At 39.4% G+C, this 20,545-nt stretch overlaps 1 protein-coding gene across 2 annotated transcripts in view; it reads left to right on the forward strand.

Moving 5' to 3' along the window:
* Window positions 1–20,545, forward strand: part of RELN (reelin) — a 492,672-nt gene that overhangs the window by 273,034 nt on the left and 199,093 nt on the right. For both annotated transcript variants that reach the window (XM_027573967.2, XM_027573968.2), the window contains exons 9-10: window positions 5,923–6,019; window positions 8,830–9,070. In XM_027573967.2, the coding sequence (XP_027429768.2) occupies window positions 5,923–6,019; window positions 8,830–9,070 (338 nt within the window). The remainder of the gene's footprint in view (window positions 1–5,922; window positions 6,020–8,829; window positions 9,071–20,545) is intronic.

Below are 20,545 nucleotides of genomic sequence, written 5' to 3' on the forward strand. Positions count from 1 at the left end.
AGTAAATGATTAAATAAACACAATAAATTTAAATACTGAAAGTACTACGAATAATACAAAGCTGAGTGATAAGATGGAGGATGATTGGTGATTGGATTGAGTGCTCAGGGAAAGCTTCTTTGAGGAGGTGACATTTGCAGAGATACCTGAGGGAGAAGAGGGACCCAGGCAGGGGAGAGTCAGTGGGGAAAGATATGAATGGAATAAGGAGAGATTAGGGTGTGAGAAAATTGACATCATAAGTGTAGCTTCAGGCAGAGAGAAGGAGCGCAGAAATCCCGGGATGATGGAGTGTTCAGGGAAGAGAAAGGAAGTCCAGAGCGCTTTATGGCTGGAACATAGTAAAAGAGAGGAAGAGTAGTACAAGGGATGGTCTAAGGTGTACAAGACAGCAGATCATGAAGCGTTTTGTATATCAGGATGGGGAGCTCACCCTTTTGTTCCTAGGGTGCTGAGAAGCCTTGAGATGGCTTTAAGCAGGGAACAGTATAATTGTTAAAACATTTTAAACCCCGTCTCCCCAACTGGTGGGAAGATGATGGATGACAGGAGGATAAAAAAGGGAGCAAGAAAACCACCCAAGACATGCTCATGATTTGCCTGAGGCGGTAGCAGTCAAGAGGGACATATGCTAAACAATATTTGGAGGCAGAGCTCCCAGCACAGTCTGATGGGCTGAAGTGGGGCGTGAGGCAAAGGGAGGAACCAACGATGACTCCTGAGTTTTTTGTTCATTTGTTTGTTTGAGCCTGTGGAGTGGTCTCATTTGAAATGAAAAGACGAGTAGCTATTGGGGAAGCGGAAAACCAGTACTTCCAATTTTGACATAGTGGGTTTGAGATTTTTTGTTAAGGATGGTAAATAGCAGTTTGGATCTGCAAGTGTGGAACCTCATGGGAGGTATAATCCTGGGTGTTATCTGTTGTAGATGTTATTTAAAGCCTTGAAAGTGGGAAAGGTCATCAGAGGAGGAGGTGTAGGTAAGAGAAGAGAAAGGCACTAAAACAGTTTGAGGTCAAGAAGGAAATGGGAAATAAAGGAGATTGAGAATCAGCAGCCAGTAAAGGGGGAGGAAAATCGAGAAGGTGGTGGAAGCCAAGGGGAGAAAGGCAGAGATCGACTGTGACAAATCCTGCTGAGAAGTCAAGTAACTTGAATTTGGGATCTGTTAATTTGGCAACATGGACCCCCCAGTGAGTTTCAGGGTAGCCCTTGAGAGCAGGAGCCTGTGCGGAGGGTGGGGGCGAGGTTGCAGGGAGACAATAGGATGTGAAGTTTCAACAATCACTGAATAACCCTTTTGAGGAGTTTTGCTGTACAGGGGAACAAAAATAGAATGCGAAGGAGAAGAAAGATGGTGACATCGAGAAGGTGTTTTGTTTTGTATTTAAGATGGGAGATGCTTTGTATGTTTCTGTGATGTTTGTATGATGACAGGAATGATCCAGGAAACTCATGGGAAAAGATGGATGATTCAGGGAAAAGAAAGGGGAAGTTTTAAGGAGCAAGAGAAGGTGGGATCTAGACCATATGAGGAAGTTCACATTGATTAGAACAGAAACATTTCAACTGCTACAACAGGGGGCAAGCAGAAAACACTGGTATGATGGATGGAGAATATGATACAGGTAGATTTGTGGACAGAGAGATGAGGGTATTAATGTCTGTGTTTCTGTTTTTCTTAACTGTGTGTATTGCATTCTTAACCTAATAAGAATGAACTCAGACTTACGATTGTACGTTAAAATTCTGAAAAATTAAAAAAATAATCCAGTATTTTTATAGTAACTTGATAATAAAAAGCAAGCTATTAAAATGGCACAAATTCAGGACATCATTAGTGAAGGTTTGTTCTGTTGCAAGGTAGTTGCAGGGCATTATGTAGGTATCTGCTTGAGCAGAGGAGTAAAGATGGCTTGTATTTATATTGCAATGCATATATTTCTTAAACCATAGAACCAACTATAAGACAATAATAGACTAGAAATGTTTTTAGTAAAAATATCCATCCTTGTATACTGTGGGGTTCACTAAATAACCAATAATAATGTAAATGATGGCTACTGTAAATAACTGTAGGTTTATCTTTATCATTTATCAATTTATTTGTCAATTTAAAATCAAGAATTGACAACCAAGACCAACTGGAAACAATATTAATGAAGTTCCTTTAACACAAAATATCCTGTCCTCCCCCACACTGTAGATATCTCAGTAACCTTTTATGTGTAGCTCTACATGAGAGCCAGATTTCTTAGACTGCTAGAATAAATCCTAAAATTTCAGCAATTTCACAATTTTATTTATGAATACAAAACTTCAGGAACGTTTGTAGGTCACTTGTACCCTTGCCGTGGGCAGAAATGAAAATATATGGACTTTCCTCATTTGAACCAAAGGAAGTGTTTGGATTTTTAGACCAGTTATGTCAATGGCTCTCAGACCATACTTGTATAACCATGATCCTGAATTATCTTCCCTCCTTCAGTAGTTCTTTATATCCTTGCAAATTTGCTACTTTAGAGTGAAGGATGACATTGGAAGGGACCTAAAGGGGGAGAAAATGGATCTGCAAGAAGAGGGTACTTTGCATTTGACATCTGGGTTTATCTTTCTGGTTTTAAATTTCAGTGTTGGCAATTAAAGATCTTTGATTTAAGAGGGGAAAGAAAGAGGTACCTGTTGCAGGTGGCAGCTGGTTATTACTGCCTCCTTACTGCGTGAGAGGTGCTCTGAGGTCTGTGACAGCTCGGCACCACAGGGAAGGGGAATTGGGGGTGGCATTAGCCACCTGGGCACAGGAACACTGATTAACTCTTTCTTCTCATCCCACACAGGCTCAAGTAACCATTGTCAGTCTGGGCAAGGAAAATCTTGTTCTGCTGGTTGAAGTCTAGGTGACAGTGGGGTTGCAATCCAGAAGGGTTTATGTGAAGAAAAATTGTACCCAATATATGTGAGAATCATTTCAGAGTGGGAGTGGGGAATCATTTACTCATTGGACTGGCACCATTTGGAATGGGAGTTTGTTGGAGGTGGCCTCAGAGTGAGGCAGATAGCCAAAGCTGACTGGTTCTTTTGTGGGTGCTTCTTCCAGCTCAGGCCTTCCCTCTTCAGTTCTCTTGGCATGGGGCATGGGCGGTGGGTACTTCTCCTCGGACTGGCCCCTCGTACCCCACACCCTGGTCCTGGTATCCAGTTGTCCATCTCTGTGTCGGAGTCCCTTTCCCTTTTTGACCAGCTTTTCATGTGGAAACCCTTTACAATGACCCTGGGCTAGTTCTGTTTGCGGGGTACACATTTGGTCTCTAGGAACTGTGCACCTTTGTCCACTGCGGGTGCAAGTGCAGCTTTCTCCTGAAAGTCCTGAGGAATTGTTGAAGGATTCTAAGCAGGGAGGTACCATGAGTCAGTTTACTTGTAGCAAGAGTACTAGCAACAATGTGGCCAGAGAAGGAGGCGTGAGGCTGGAGACAAGGAGGCTAACTAATCACTCTTGCAGAGTCCTGGCCCGAGCTAATGAGGATCTGTCTATTGACAACGCTGAGGAGAAGATAGATTCATAAAGTTATTAATATTATAGATATGCAAGAATTTCATGGCTAAGTGGCTGAGGAAAAGTGAGTCACCTGCCAGGTGCCTTTGTGTTTTACGGGTGCATAATAAACTAAATTTCCCACCATTAAGATGGTAGCATAAGGAAATAGGAGAGAGGTCATATTTGTCATCAAGGTCGTATTTGGACACATTTTTTTTCCTGATGGTTATCAGCTGTCCTCTCTTAATTTGTAAGCAGTGTGCAAGGAATTGGATTCTCTAAGGAACATTTTTGGTCACCATTTGTTCTACCTGTTTCTTTTTCAGGGATTCACCTTAAACATTTGCTTTTAAGAGCTCATGGTGTAGGGGCACCTGGGTGGCTCAGTTGGTTAAGCTACTGCCTTTGGCTCAGGTCATGATTCCAGGGTCCTAGGATCAAGCCCCGCGTCGGGCTCCCTGCTCTGCGGGAAGCCTGCTTCTCCTTCTCCCACTCCCCCCTGCTTGTGTTCCTTCTCTTGCTGTTTCTCTCTCTCTGTCAGTTAAATAAATAAATAAAATCTTAAAAAAAAAAAACCTTATGGTGTATACAACATGAAGGAGGCACATACAAACCATTGAAATTCTTTAGGCTGATTTGAACTTTGTTTTGAAATAAACAGATTGTCTGCCAGTCCTTCTTGTTTGTATTGAAGTTTGTCCCCCATAATCCTGGCCTCTTCCAGTTCCAGCCTCACAGCTTGATATTTATTTTAAGCAGCTGCTTATGAAAGGTAAACTTTAGCAATGATCAAAATGGCATACGGTGGGTTTGTGTTTGAGTGTAGGGTTGCTGGGGAGCTGTCTTTCGAATACCCTTTCTTTTATACTTTTTGCACCCACATTTTGGCTGTGAGAATAAGTCTGGGAAAGCTGCCTTTTGGCTTTTGAGCACGTTGCCAGCTTTAGCGATTGCAGATTAACTGGTGTTGTACTAAACACCACTGAAATAAAATAAATGAGTCTATTAAAGCTTGGAACTCCTGAGAACTACAAATGTAAAAACCATCAACAGATGCCATTTGCTGAAACCGAGGCTCCTCTAGCAGATGGGTGAAAGTTAAACATAAATTGCACTGTTTCTTCTTCTGTTGGTTCATTTGTTTTTTTTTTTTTTTTAGGCACTCTTTTTTTTAAAGATTTTATTTATTCATTTATTTGAGAGAGAGAGAGAGAGAGAGAGAGCACATGAGGTGGGGGAGGGTCAGAGGGAGAAGCAGACTCCCTGCTGAGCAGGGAGCCCGATGCGGGACTCGATCCCGGGACTCCAGGATCATGACCTGAGCCGAAGGCAGTCGCTTAACCAACTGAGCCACCCAGGCACCCTGGTTCATTTGTTTTTAATATAGTATGAAAAAATCCTGCTATTCACTTACTTCTGGCATATGCTTCATGGCTGTTTGGGGTATTCTGAGGAGATCTTTGAAATGATAGTCATGCTATGTTTTATTATGTGAATTCATTGAATGCGTAGAAACAAATCCTTGTCAGAGTTTTAAAACTTTCTTTGGTCATATTTCCAATATGGAAAATCAGAGTGAGAAATAATCACCAAATGTTCACAACGGGACATAATGTCTTTTAAGTCTTTCGTGTTGCGCTATAGTAGAATAATATCAATCATATCTAATAGTTCTCATTCATTTAGTACTTGAATTTTCTTTGCAGTATTTTAGTTTCTTACATGCCATCTAATCATTTAAATAACACACACACAGAAGAATGGTGCTTTTAGTCCTCATTCCATTTAATGACTTGTATACGGTTTAATGCGATTGCTACTAATTAATATTAACTGGCAAGAACCATAATGACATTATTTTTTTAAAGATTTTTATTTATTTATTGAGAGAGAGAGAGAATGGTAGAGAGAGAGCATGAGAGGGAAGAAGGTCAGAGGGAGAGGCAGACTCCCTGCTGAGCAGGGAGCCCAATGCAGGACTCGATCCTGGGACTCCAGGATCATGACCTGAGCCGAAGGCAGTCGCTTAACCAACTGAGCCACCCAGGCATCCCCATAATGACATTATTAATCATTCGAGAATATTTAGATATTTCTCCGCATAGAACTAAGTGTTTCTTTTATAATTTAGTTTACTCATATATCTGTCTAAAAACCTGCAGTTTTCTTGCCTTTTTCCTGATCCCTAAAGTTATTTATCCAATAGTATTTCTCAGAACCAGGAACCGAATCAAAACCAAAGAAATTTCAGCATAGTTGGAAGAATGGGGAGGCAATTAAATAAATATGTAAAACGTTACGAAATCTTCTCACATTTAGGAGGACGGATAATATGCATTACACTGTTTTTTAACTTTGAAACTTACTGTGATTGCTCTTTACAGGCTCAGGTTCGTGTCGCTTTAGTTACTCAGACCCCAGCATCATTGTGTCGTATGCCAAGAATAATACCGGAGACTGGATTCAGTTGGAGAGAATTAGGTTTGTTATCATTTCAAGTAGTTTCATAAATCCTGACGTAAGTGGATTTCTACTTCCCCGTTTGCCTTCATTCTACCACCGATTTTATTCTGCATGGTCAAAAGTACTCTGGTTGTTAATTATACTGAATTACAAAAAAAAAAAGTATACTGAATTACATGCCTGCACACATTACTCTCTGCCCTGTTTGAAGAAGTATTGTTAAAAGTGTCATTTTTTCCGTTCAGAACCTCCCACGGTTCATAGTAGCTGTAACAAACCATTTTTGATAAAAGCATATTTGGGAGAATAACTTTTAGGATGCAATCCTCCACAAAATAACATCACTCCACTCTCTAGGTGGCCAGGCTATGGGCTGGCTCGGAGGCCTAGGAATATACGAGATTACTGTGTAAATTCCTTCCAGTCTGGGATGGTAATGAGTTCATAGCCACTGGGGCTTTTGCATCTAATCTTTAGCTCTGTCATTTCCCATCCAACCTCCCAAAGGCAGGTTCTAAAATTCTATTATCATAATTGTGATGCAATTTGTAGTCATTTTATTATATTTTCTTTATTTAAAAAAAAATCCCTCAACAAGGAAATGAGGTAGGATGCTTAAAGAAGCAGCTCACTCAAGTTGGAAAAATGTGGTTAAATTAGCAAAACTCAAATGATATTTACTCCTTCTGCAGAGTTTAAATCATAAAACAATTCAAAATGGATGCCTAATTTTAGGTCTGGTAAGATATTTAAAAGAAAAAACTGCCTTGGACTTTATAAAGTAGTTAGTCTGATTGGTTTAGTTCTTAAATTCGTGTAACTCAAGTAGAACATTTTCCATCAGTTTTGTACAGTTTTCTTTCTTCACATGCTAATTTCCTTACCGTATTTCCCTATTGAAAGAATTGCGATTTATTTAGGGAAGAAGAGTAAATATTAGTCTTTAAATTCTTAGTCTTCAAAGCTAAATCAATCTGCCCAAAGTTTCCAGTCGTATTTCACATTTAAAAAACTGTCACATGTCCAAGGTCTACTCCAACCAGAAACTGAGAAAAGTGATCCTACCTCATGGATTTTATTTTTTTTTTAAGATTTTATTTATTTATTTGACAGATAGAGATAGCGAGAGAGGGAGCACAAGCAGGGGGAGTGGGAGAGGAAGAAGCCGACTCCCCGTGGAGCAGGGAGCCTGATGTGGGGCTGGATCCTAGGACCCTGGGATCATGACCTGAGCCGAAGGCAGACACTTCATGACTGAGCCACCCAGGCACCCCTAACTCATGGATTTTAATAGACTGTCTCTCTCTGAGGCAGGATACCATATAATCTGTAAGGACTGGGTACAAGCCAAGCTCTGACATGCTGTCAATTTTATAACAGCATTTTGCTATTCTTCCTAATTTCTAGTAGTTATTATGAAAATGCATTCATATTAAATACTTATTTATATAAATGGCTATAAACAAGGCAGCATATTGAAAATTTTATCCTAACCTCCATTTTTTCTCTATCCAGTAGTTATGTATCATAGTTTAGGTAAATTGTAGTAGACATTTCTTGCTGGAAAACAGCTACACATTTTTGATATGACAAATAGTGAATGTACACATTAAATTACAACATATGAAGATCACATTCAGCTGACTCCATTTGGTTTTTCACTAAATGACACTGTCAATTTTAGGCCGTGCTCCAAGCTATCATGCTCATTAATGCAAATTTTCCTTACCAGTAGTAGTGATCAGAGTGAACATATTTTCAGTCACTTCCTAAAACTAAAATGCACTGTTTTCATTGGTTTAAATTCTTTTTTGAAGCTAAAAACATAGTCATTGTGCAATATTTTAAAAGAAAAGGCAATTGATTACCCCCAACGGTAAGGTACACCATCTATAACCTACACTGACAATTCTTTGGATATATATGTGCTTCATTAGTGAGTGAAAAATATGTCTTTTCTGTAATCCTTTCAAAACTGATTTATAGTACGCCCAGGGTAATACTAGTTTGCATTTTAGTACCACTTTTAATCTTGGCTAAAGCAATCATTTTTACTATAGCAGGTTTCTACTTTGGTAGAATAAAATATTTAATAAAAATACTTTATCACATAGCAGAAGGGCCTAGATTCTAACAGATATACTATAAAAATCATGTTAAATTATATCAAGCTTTTAAAGATTGATCTGCATCAAGTTGTAAAGAATTATATAGAGCATTTAATTTTCATGGCAAATCTCACACTGATAGAGACAAAACAAAAATGTATCTGGTTACTAGAAATAAGATAATTATTATTAAACACAGATTTTGAAATAGCATAGATACAAAATTTCAAGGAAAGAATCAAAATTAAGACAGTTTTATAGTTTTTCTACTTTTTTCCTTTTTAGTATCAAATAAAATCAACTGTGAGATTATTTGAGTTTTTTGCGGTTGTCTACGACATGCAAAAAACTGTGCTGCAGACACTTTGATTTTTTTGCAGCACCATCAAATGTGTGCATTTTCTCTTTGATTATTCCTTTACTGGCTTACTTGAATATACTCGGTGTCTGCTTTGTGTTAAGAGAAGAGCTCTCGAAGATGTTTAATGTTTAAACTGTCATCACTTAATAGGAACATCTTAATCATCAGCATGTAGTAAAAGATTTAAGGGCTGTAGGATTATGAGTATTTAATCTGTGATACATACCATGTTAAGCTAATGGAACTACAATCTTAATTAAAAAACAAAATTGATCTACAAGAAAGAAAAAATGGATACCATTGAGCGTCATTGTTCATTTATTATGTGGCACCAATTCACATCTTACCGTATATTCCAGGGCCCCTTCCAATGTCAGCACCATCATACACATCCTCTACCTTCCTGAAGACACCAAAGGGGAGAACGTCCAGTTTCAGTGGAAGCAGGAAAGTCTCCATGTAGGCGAAGTGTATGAAGCCTGCTGGGCCTTAGATAACATCCTGATCATCAACTCAGCTCACAGACAAGTCATTTTAGAAGACAGTCTTGATCCAGTAGACACGGGCAACTGGCTTTTTTTCCCAGGAGCTACAGTTAAGGTTTGAACTCTTTTTTATTTCTTCTTCCCTCTAAAGCCTAAAGTTTAATCAACCAGATCAGACAAAGATAACCATTCTTACCAAATCCACTAGTAAAGGAATAAGTAATACTCTTATTTATGTTACCTTCTCTTTTAAGGATGGGAAGTCATTGGTACAAAAAACATTCACTTATTCATCCATTTAGTAACTATCTTTGAGGACCCACTGTGCTGTGTCCTGGACTGAGCCTAGAGAGTATAACCACAAAAAGACAGATATGTTTCTTCCCTTCACATGGCTGTCAACTTCATGGGGGTAGTTAGACATGTCAACATGCAAATACAAAACAACACAATTTGTATGATTTGCTGGGAGAGTTTAGAGCTCTCGAAGTACAATATACAATACCGAATCCAGTCTCAAGGGATTAGGAAGGTGGTCCAGATTGGGAATCTAAGCAGAGACCAAAAGGTAATTTGGAGTTGGCCAGATGGGAGGAGTAGTGTTTCTAGAATCAGAAATCATATACATAAGGCCTGGACGGCAAGAGCACAGAGCAAGGTCTTAGACAATGTTCAATGTTCAGTCTATTGTCTAACAGATTTTGAGTTGAGACTTGTGATAGTTAAATGTGGAGACACGGCCGGTGACAAAACCTTGAGGATCTTGCAAGTTGCTATGGAGTTTGAATTTTATCCTGAAGGTGATAGGGAGTCATTGAATTGCTCCAAATAAGTCTGACCATAAGATTTTATTTTTTAAATATACCTTTGAGGATGGAAAATGGGATGGAAGGGAGAAAGTGCAGGTAGGGGAGCCACATAGGAGACTGGTAACAGAGATCCAGTGGAAAACCACGTTGGCCAGACTTAGGGGAGAATGTGGATGGACTTAAGAGATTTTTAGGAGAGGGAATAGAGAAGATTCAGGACTGATTGAGATGATGAGGGAATAGCAGGTGGTGAACACAGGATTTGGGCAGCGGGTTGGATGGCAGTGCCATTTATGGAAACAAACATAGAAGGAGAAACAGGTTCACAGAAGTTGATGAATTCACTCCGGCCATGTTGATCTTTTCTTTAATTGAGGTATACTTGATGTATAATATTAATGTTAGCTTCAGGTGTGCCATGTAATGATTTAATATTTGCATATATTGCAAAATGATCATCCCAGTAAGTTTTGTTAATATCCATCACCTCACGTGTTTACAAAATTTTCTTCTTGTGATGAGAACTTTCAGGATCTATCAGCAACTTTCAAATATGCAATATAGTATTATTAACGGTTATCCACCATAATGATGGTGGACATGTTGATCTTGATAATCCTGGGGACAAGTGAGGAGAAATATTTGGTGGGAGGTTAGATAAAGCAATCAGGAACTCAGAGGAAGTTTGGCAATTATCAACCTTTTGAATGGACATTGAAGTCATAGCTTGCCTGCCCAAAGAATGTGTGGAAGAAGAAGTTGTGCTGAGGCAATATAGAGGATGTCATTAGACCCTCAACTGGACCCTCTCAAGTTTCCAATGTATGAAAATAAAGTGCAAATACAGCTTAGAGAATTTTTAAAATGTGACTCACTGGTACCATATGCTGCACAAAGGAGGTGAGATCACAAGAGCAGCAGCAAGTAAAACATAAACATCCAAGATGCTCACCTCCTTTTAATAATGTTTTCGAATTTAAAAAAATGATTCCAAATTATTTATACCCTTCAACACAGGAACTCCCCTGACACAATAACTTCTTGTTTAACAAACTGAGCGCTAAACAATTTACTTGGGATTGATGAAATCACACCGATTGGCATTAGGAACAGGAATCATCCTTGCTCAGTGTGAGACAACACCCAGTAAACCTTATGGAAATTCATCCTGACAAAGACTCTAGAACCTTGGTCCCTTGAAAGAGAGTCCATGGCTTCCTTTCATATGGGCGTAGAGAAGAACCTTTGTGAGGATATTCCACGTCCTCCCCACTACCACTTGATTAAGAAGGATTTCTGTTGATGTTGTTCAACATCGGCAAGAAGACATGAAAACCCAGGAAACACGTGGGGACCTCAGAGCCTGGGATTCACATCCTTTTCCCATGATGATCACTTATCATTTGGACTCAGTACCCTTTACTATATAAATGCAATTTTTATGCCTTGTTTTACAATCTGTTATACTAATCTAATTAGCCATTCAGATTCTTAATGGATTGTACTTTAGTACCACCCCTGATAAAAATGCATGAAATGTGGTATTGCTTCAGCAGTGATGTTCAATTAAATCACAACTTTGTGTGGGTTAATAATTTTGCTTTGTGGTCCATCATTTTACTTCCAAACTTACCAGTTGTACATTTGAGATTTGCCTCGTGACCTATGGGGAAAAAAAACACTGTAGCAATGACATATATCATGCTCTTTGACAGCTATCAGGTAGAAATTTTTCTCCAATGTTTTGTTTTGAAAATTCTTTTTAAAATTTCACAATAATGGAATCTAAGAATTATCATTTGCATGACCACCCTTTTGCTTTCTGGCTCAAATATCTGAGCATTAAAAAGTTGCTTTTGCCAAGTGATTTGGAGTTCTAGCAATAAAAATTGTTTATTTAAACTGTATGCAACCTCTTCATTAAATATTTCTCCTTCAGTTTGTGGCATCTGAAACAAAAACTAAATATAACCAATTAAAAAGCATAAGCGTATCTCCATGTTCCTATTGGTCACAGGGCATGTTTTAAACATTGCTTTATTTTGGACTTTTAGTTTTGAGGATTATTGTTTATTTGCTTGCTCTACCTATGTATTACCTTTCCTCTATTCAGTAAAAGTCTCCAAGATGTTTCTATCTTAACCAAATCAGAGTGAGTCTAACAGCAATTGAGAAAGTATGCTTAATTACAAAATAGAGCTTAGTTGTGGAAAAAAATGTCCAAGCACAGACAGAATACTCTTAGTCTAAGTAGTAAGGGCTACTTTTTATTGAACACTTAATATTCCAGGTGCATGCATGCATACACACACAGATACACACACACACACACACACACACATGGACACACATGCACACACAGACACGCATATACACAGGATTATGTATAATTATATATTATAAACCTATAAAGCAGGTGCTATATTAGCCCCATTTTACAGATATGGAAAGCAGACATAGAGGTGTTGAGTAACTTATCCAAAATATCCTTCTCACCCATGGGAGAGCCAGGACTCACATAGAGGAATTAGACTTGGTCTTGATTTCATTCACCACATGGCTTTGCTCTTACAGGTCATAAATATAAACCAGTGTGATTCTGTTTGTTCCGTGTTTCTTCCCAACATCCATTTATTAAATTATCTACCTGTTTTCTTCCCTGTCAGCCTCTGACTATAGGTTAAAAGATTCTTGGTTTTTTTCTGTTTCTTGACCTTGCTCCAGCTTTATTCCATTTGTATTGCATGTTCCTTCCTCCAGATGACTGATTTTTTTTTTAAATACATTAGAATTTAGTAAGTTCAGCCCAAGCACTGGCCTCTTTCTTCTCCTCCACACTCTTCCAGCTGATTTTGTTTTCATGGTCCTGGTTACTGGACCATCACAGGTGTTGAGTGCTGACCTCAGGGGAACTTAAGGGGATGGGGGTATTGACATGGTTTCCTTATGGAGGCAGGAGGCATTTGCAGTAGCCTATGTGGGAGGTGATATAGTATAATAACGATGAGATGCTAAAGAAAGAGAAATCAAAAGTGTCACAGCAGTGGACTGCCTGTGACAAGGGTGTTAAGAGGCAAGGACCATACATAGGGATGCCACTGACAGATGCTCCAGCATCATTCCTTCACAGAAATCACATCATGCTCCCTCCGTACTCAAGACCTCCGATGGCTTCCCATGGAGGCCTAGCCTGTAACCCGAGGCCCCTTGGTCCAGGCCCCACCGAACTTTCATCCTCATCTCCTGCTCCACTGTGCTCCAGCCTCACAAACACAGCACAGAATTCCACACTGCTACACTTTACACATGCTTTTCCACCTTCTTTTTTCTCTGCCTGGTAATTCCCCAACCTCCCTAAGGGCCCAGTTCCAAAGTCATTGTCTTTGTGAACTTTGTGCATCATTCATGTCTCCGTCCTCTCCGTGCTGGTGTAACTATTAGGTTGAACAAGCAGGAATTGGGGTTGCGGACTGGCTATGGAAAACAGGTCTCTTTGTTTCCCCCTGTGACCATTGAGGTTTAACCGGAGAGCTTCTTTATCTCTGTCCTCTTTGCAGATCCCAAGACTGCTGAGAGACCAAATAAGTCATCCAATCATTTTAGTCTCTCAGATAGTCCCAGATCAATAACAAATATGATCCGATCACTGTAATCATCTAAGCTCCAAGCTTCATCCGTAGCTTCTCCCCTCCTCTGGCTTGGGTCTGCTGCAGTGGGAATGATGGCGGTGGTCAGCTCCTTCTCGGTCCTCACCACCCCATGCATTTCAGCCTCTGAACACTCCAGGGCTCAGTGGGGAGGAAGCAGAAGAGGCAGGAGGCAGATATGGTTATAAACTGGAACTACTGATCCCTTGGCCTGGCAAGCAATCAAAGCTGACTCTCTCTTCAGTCTACCTTTGGGCTCTTTGGAAATCTCCCCACTCCGCACTAATGCCGGGGATCTCTCACCTGCTGTTCTTTGATGCATCTCCCATGTCTGTTTCCACTTCCAGCCACAGGATCTCAGGCTAATGACCACAGCCTGTTTCCACTGAGGGCTTCTTGCCCCTCCAGGGAACCATATGAGGCAGGATCTTAGACAAACTAGGCTGTTTCTTGTGTCTGTGGGCTGAAGTGTACACTCTTGTAAACGTTCACCTTGGATCCATGATTGAGAGGAGAGTAGTTACTTCTAAGCACAGCCCTCTTCTTGCCTAGCCACCCTCTAGGCAGCTCTGGGCACGAGTCCGAGCCCATCCAGCATGCCATCCAAGTGGTACCCTTGAAGTCCAGTGCACCAGGCTCGAGGAGAGAAGATACCTTCCTCCTCTGATGCAGTCATGGGTGGGACGCATAGTTCACCACAAAACCTCTCTAAGGAAATCATTTCCCTGCTGCCCAGCTTCCTACTCACATCAGCTTTGAGTTTGAATCCCTGCAACGTGAGTGAGTAACTAAGCCCTTTTATCACCTCTTTCACTAGGTCCTTCTAGTTGGTCCATCCCACCCTCACCTTAAAATGTGGAGTAGTTCCATTTCGATATTCTCTTACACAGTACATACACCTCTATGAGTGCATTTACAACCTTGCTTTCCATTTATGTTTCTGTCTCCCTGGTTAGAATGTCAGCTTCTTAAGCTCAGGGACTGTTTCAACCATTTTTGAATCTCCAGTGTTTGGCACATGATGGATTGTTGTTAGGTGTTAACGGAATGAATGAAAAGCTGAAAAAAATAACCAGATGATCTAGTTTAGGAGGAGAGAAAATGAATTTCATATTCACTGATGACTTGAAGTCAGCTGAAAATATTGTGAATGAAACTGGAGACAGTACAACTGTTAAGAAAGGGGGCTTAACTATATTGGTTAAAACCTTGGCTTTACCATTTATTAGCCGTGTGGTTTGGGGCAACTTATTTAATCTCTTGTTTCCTCAGTATCCTCATCTGTAACAGGGATAATAATAGTATCCACCCCAAGCTGTGATCATTAAATAAGAAAATACACATAAAACCCTTAGAACAGTCCCTAGCACATAGAAAGTGTTTAATAAATATGTGTTCTCTTTATTGAAACCTTGAGAATAAGCTCCACAGGGAAGTGAACATAGAAGAAAATGTGTAGAAGGCAAAGGGTTGAGCTGACTGCTCTGATTATGAGGTGGGGGAGAATAGAATAGAAAAAATATAGACCTCACAAATTATGTCATCCTTATATGTCATTGAAGTAACATCAGAATCAAATGCATTAAAATGATTAAGTTGGACACAAATGTTGCCCGTATATGTAACCTTTGGCAATCAAAGTAAGAGATAGTTTCCATTGGAATTAAATTTCAGTGCCACTTATGTAATCAGAATTATTAATAGTTTCTATTATTAACAACAAATGATTTTTTTAAATGCTACTGTTTATAAAACAAGAGAATAGAAAGTGAGGACGTAAACTGCCTAGCTGATTACCTCAAAAATAATGTTTAAGGGTGTCAGTTCAGATAAGAAAGATGAAAATGATTCATATTCACAGTGCATATTTCTCCTTGTCTTCTTTAGGTTTTTTTTTTTTTTCAGTTTCTTTGGGAATATTTAATTCATTTCATCTGAGCCAATTCTTGTTTATCTCAAGTAGGACAGAATGATATAAGACCAAATAGAGTAATTAACTTAAGGAGTTTATGTGATCTGGAGAATTGCAATTATAGGTCACCAGTTTAAATCTGCCCTGGTTTGGTAGAAGGCCATTACCATCTGTTGGCTCTTGGGTAATTAACATAAAATAGATGTATAACAGTATTGGCTTTTAATATAGAATCTGGCCTCACATTTGTTGTGCTTTTTGATTTGGGGTTGGTAAGCTGCAAGAGGTTATGGAATTAATGTGTTCTTTCTCTATAGCCTTCTGTGTTTCTCCTCCATTCCTTTTACAAGTGCATGGCCTTGCCTGACTCATCTTCCAATGTTTTTCCAGAAAACTTGCCCATGTGGAAGAAAAGGCACACCACATTCTTATGCTTCTAATTACCATCATGATGTTTTATTTTCCGCAAATCCCTAAGCAGCCCTTTGTTCATGACCAAGTAGGTGTGGCTCTAAATGCCAATAAATACAGTGCTGCAAATTAAAAAGCTCCCCAGAGCACCACCCTCATTAGCAATATCCCAGAGTAAGCAGATCATGGACTCACAAGGCAAGTGGACTGAAGCCTACTCAGTATCGAATCACCTGTCTTAATTACTGGTTAAGATGATTTTGCCTTCGTTTAGAGAATACTGCATCCCTTTTCAACCTTTGTATATGATTTCTAGGAGAATTAAGAATTACTTGTGTCCATTGTTCCTATTCAGAACACACGGGGACATCTGGGTGGCTCAGTCAGTTAAGCATCTCCCTTCAGCTCATGATGGATTGACACATGATGGATTGTTGTTAGGTGTTAATGGAATGAATGAAAAGCTGATGACTTGTGTTGTTAGGTGATAACGGAATGAATGAAAAGTTTCATTCATTCACTGATGACTTGAAGTCAGCTGAAAATATTGTGAATGAAACTGGAGACAGTACAACTGTTAAGAAAGGGGGCTTAACTATATTGGTTAAAATCTTGGCTTTACCATTTATCAGCCATGTGGTTTGGGTCAACTTATTTAATCTCTTGTTTCCTCAGTATCCTCATCTGTAACAGGGATAATAATAGTATATCCACCCCAAGCTGTGATCATTAAATAAGAAAATACACATAAAACTCTTAGAACAGTCCCTAGCATATAGAAAGGGTTTAATTTTAAGCATTTAAAGGGCCTGGGATCGAGTCCCACATTGGGCTTCTTGCTTCAGCCATGAGGCTGCTTCTCCCTCTGCCTACCGCTCCCCCTGCTTGTGCTCGCTCTCTCTCTCTCTCTGTCTCTCTGACAAATAAATAAATAAAATCTTAATAAAAAAAAAAAAGACACAGTGTATTCTGCTGGTTCATTCACAGTTGCTAGAATAGCTAAATACCACCGCGGCTGCCATCTCCCATCCCACGGGAGCACGTCTCTCGGTCAGGCGGTTATGGGTGTTTGTGCCACATTCGAAAGTGGGAGGCCTATTCTTCCTGTCTGAAGTGGGGCAATGATTCATCTTAGGGCAATTTCTGGTGCTCCAACTCTATGACAGTGGTCTTGGTTTTGCCATCAAGGTTTAAAGGAAATGAACCAATTTTTTAGCCCTTTCCAGTTAAGACTTAGAGTCAAGGATCAGCATTTCACCTTGGGTACGAGTCTCATATCCAGGAATGATACTTGCACTAACATGGATGCTAAATAATAATAAATAATAATAGTAACCCTATGATGATAAATAATAGTAACCATGATAATAGGATGGCATTTCATGAATGCTTCATATGTGCCAGTGCATGAGGAAGGCCTTATCATCCAAGTTTTGTATCAATAGTCAATAAACACTGGGTGTCTGTAAATGGGTTTGGCACTTCATTTCCCTTAGTCACTCTTGAAACATCTGGACAAATCCATCAAAGTCATCTCTTTCCAGCTCCTCAAACATACATCCTGCGATCTGAGAACATCCTTAATTTCAAGGTCAAAGAAAAACACTAAATGTTAAGTTTTTGGAGGGCCAGCCCAGAGCTCCTTCAGCTAGCAGCCTTCTTTCTGTAACTCACCATCAAAGAGAAGAGCCGCAAAGATCAGGGGAGCACTCACAGGAGAACCCAGGGACGGACGATGAGGAGAGCTGTGAGCAAGTGTTTGGGTTTGGGTTTTGTTTTGTTTTGTTTTCTGTTTTCCTTTAATAGTACCCCATGGAGCAGAGTTTCCAAATGGACCGATATGCCATGGAGGCGACTCTTAGTCAAACACGTGCTTCATTTTGTTTGCTTTCTCTCATCTTTGGTGGCAGCCGAAATTTGTATTTTGAAAGCATGAATCATTCGTGACTCTTTGGTATCTGTGTGTGTGTGTGTGTGTGTGTGTGAGAGAGAGAGAGAGAAAGAGAGAGTGTATGTTTTGCTCAGTCACCATTAATAAATGTTTATATCTGCTCAGCTAGCCTGGTTACTCTTGGCTTGCAAAGGCATAAATCACTGGCTTCTGTCAACTCTGGAATTGACCCACAGATTAAAGGCAGATCACTGTGAGATAGGTGCCGTTCCGCATATTTTTTATTTTTAAGAACTCTTCCCACTCTGATTACTGTGCCTGCACCTGCTAATCTTTCTCTCTTTATTACCCGAGTTCATTGTGTGGCTAGCAAAGAATTCCAGATTGCTCCTTCTACACACTTATGTCAACTCGTGTTGGGAAGTAAATCAATGCTGTGAGGAAGGTTTGTCCTTTGGAATAGACTGTGATTTGATTGCATGTATTTAAAATAAATTTCTTTAAAAAGTAATTTATTAAGTTTTTCAAATTTAGGCAGGGATTTGGAATAACTATACAGAATTTAGAAGGGTCATATGTTAGTTTTTTTCTCTATTACTCCTTCCATTTAGACAGACTGCTTCCTCTTTACTACACTTATTGTTGATAAATATGCAGTAATAATGACAATTTTCTTGTTTAACAAACACCAAAGGCCCTAATGAAGACAACAGCCATTAGGTAAATCAACAACCCATTAAGGGGAAACATTAAGTCAGAACAGGAGAGTCTATTAATTTTCTTATAGCTCTTGTACATTAAGCATTTGCCAGATTCATTGTCCCAGTGGACACTAGGCAGATCTCCAGTCCTGAATAAGAATTGGAGCTTTCTGGGATTCTGCTGTCACCTGTCTAATACTTTGATCATAAATTGTGGAATTGTTAATGTAGAATAAAGGTCATTATGTCCAAATTACGAGAGCATGTAAATTAATTTGTCTGAAAATTTAAAGTCTTCATGCAGGTTGAGGCTAATGAAAAAAACCTAAGACAAATGGTGAAAGGGATGATCACACTCAAAGCAGAGTTCACTTTTAAACATGCATTTTGAGGGATGTAATCCCCTGGCAGATCAGTACCTGCCTACTATAATGCCCAACTTGTCTTCCAGAAATTAAGCACCCCAGAAGAAGGTTTCAATGATCCTTTCAATGATTTTTATCTTATTTTTTACAGTATAAGGACAAACAGGAGGAAATCAGATATGCTTTCCAGAAATGTGCTTTGCAAATCGCTGTACTGGAAACTATCTGGTGTGTAACTTGAGGGATTTGAGTCCCAGCTTTCTAATGAGGATAAACCTGAGCTCAGTAAGACTTGTGGTTAGTCCATGTTCCCATGTCTTTTTCCATTAAGAATCGGAATGTTAACTATGATCATTCTGGCCAGATTCCAGCCTGGCTAATTGCATGCTGTCTACCTAAATTCCCTTTGCTTGGGATGTTCTTCACTTTGGATTGCATTGCTCTTATTGTCATGTTTCCCCCAAGAGGTGGGTGCATGATATTGTAGAATGAGCCAGAATATAATTTGTCAAGCTAATAACAGTACTTTGGGGATGAAGGGTTAAACACAAGTCTTGTGCTTTTCACAATTTCCCTCCAATGCTGCCTATTTGTGCAGTAATTAATGTGGAATAGCATTAGTGAAACATGGAATTGAGCCAAATCACCATGACAAGGGTGGCAATAATGTGGAATCAAATAATTTTGATAAATTCTACCGGAAGTAACTAGTTAAACAAATCCCCAGAGCCTCCCTGACTGAGGCACCCTTTTTGTTTGTTTTTGATCTGAAGCTGACACATTTAATCACTAATTAACACAATGTTCCGTGAGATTTATTTTACTCTATATGAACATCAAAAACATAACATTTTTCATCATTTCTGTGCCTAGCACAAGATATAGCATGGTAACCTGCCCGGTGACACTCACTGAAGGAAGGTTTGCTAAGCGAAGGAATTAAGTAAGGTTTATTAAGCAAATCAATGAAGTAAGGTTTGTTAAGCGCGTGAATGAAGTAAGGTTTGTTAAGTGAATGAATGAAGACGGGGGTAATGAACATTTACCGATTTCCTGAGATTCCCCAGTCTTTAGGGCTCATGTCGCCTACACTATCTCATCTAATCCTCACGCTTACTCCCATTTCACAGAGGAAAAGACAGAGGCTCAGAGAGGCCAAATGGCTTCTTCAAGATCAAACAGTTTTGACTTTTGTAGCCAAGTGTGTTTTACTAGAAAGCCAGCCCTTTCATTCTTCAGTCTCTTGTAGCCTCCCACATGGTACCTGGCATCCTCAGCCTTAATTTGAGAAGGCAAGGCCAAAAACCTCAGACCCTGTGAAAGTCAAGTTGATCTCCATAGACAAGGTTAACAACCACCCTATGGAATTTTACATTGTTATTCTTACTCTCATTACTCCAATTGAAATCTGTCACTGTTGCCATTTTAGAGTTGTCATAACTGTTGCCAAGTAATTATACACTTGTCACAAAATATACCATAAATCGAATCTTTATGAATCTTGGTACAAAGTGGTTCAAATGTGAATGTTTAACGAATCCAGAAAATAATGAGAAAAAATACCCTTTAAGCTCCCTAAAATTCACTCACTATGGGTGAATCTATTGTGTCGACTAGAGAAAATGCACTTCAGCCCTCCTGCACCTGGACTGTGTTCATAGCCAAGTTTTCAGTCTTTTAACTGGCATTAAATTACCTAGAAATTGAATGTGTGGAAAATGACAGAAATTCATTTTGCCTCATGAGAGAAATCATTCTCTTTCCTATTTCGATTTTTTTAAATATAGCATGAAAATCTGTATCTTTAAAGACTGTTGACCCAGGTTGTAGGAAATATGTATTTCTATATGATAA

This window comes from Zalophus californianus, chromosome 12 (genome assembly GCF_009762305.2).
Source record: "Zalophus californianus isolate mZalCal1 chromosome 12, mZalCal1.pri.v2, whole genome shotgun sequence".
Lineage (NCBI taxonomy): Eukaryota > Metazoa > Chordata > Mammalia > Carnivora > Otariidae > Zalophus > Zalophus californianus.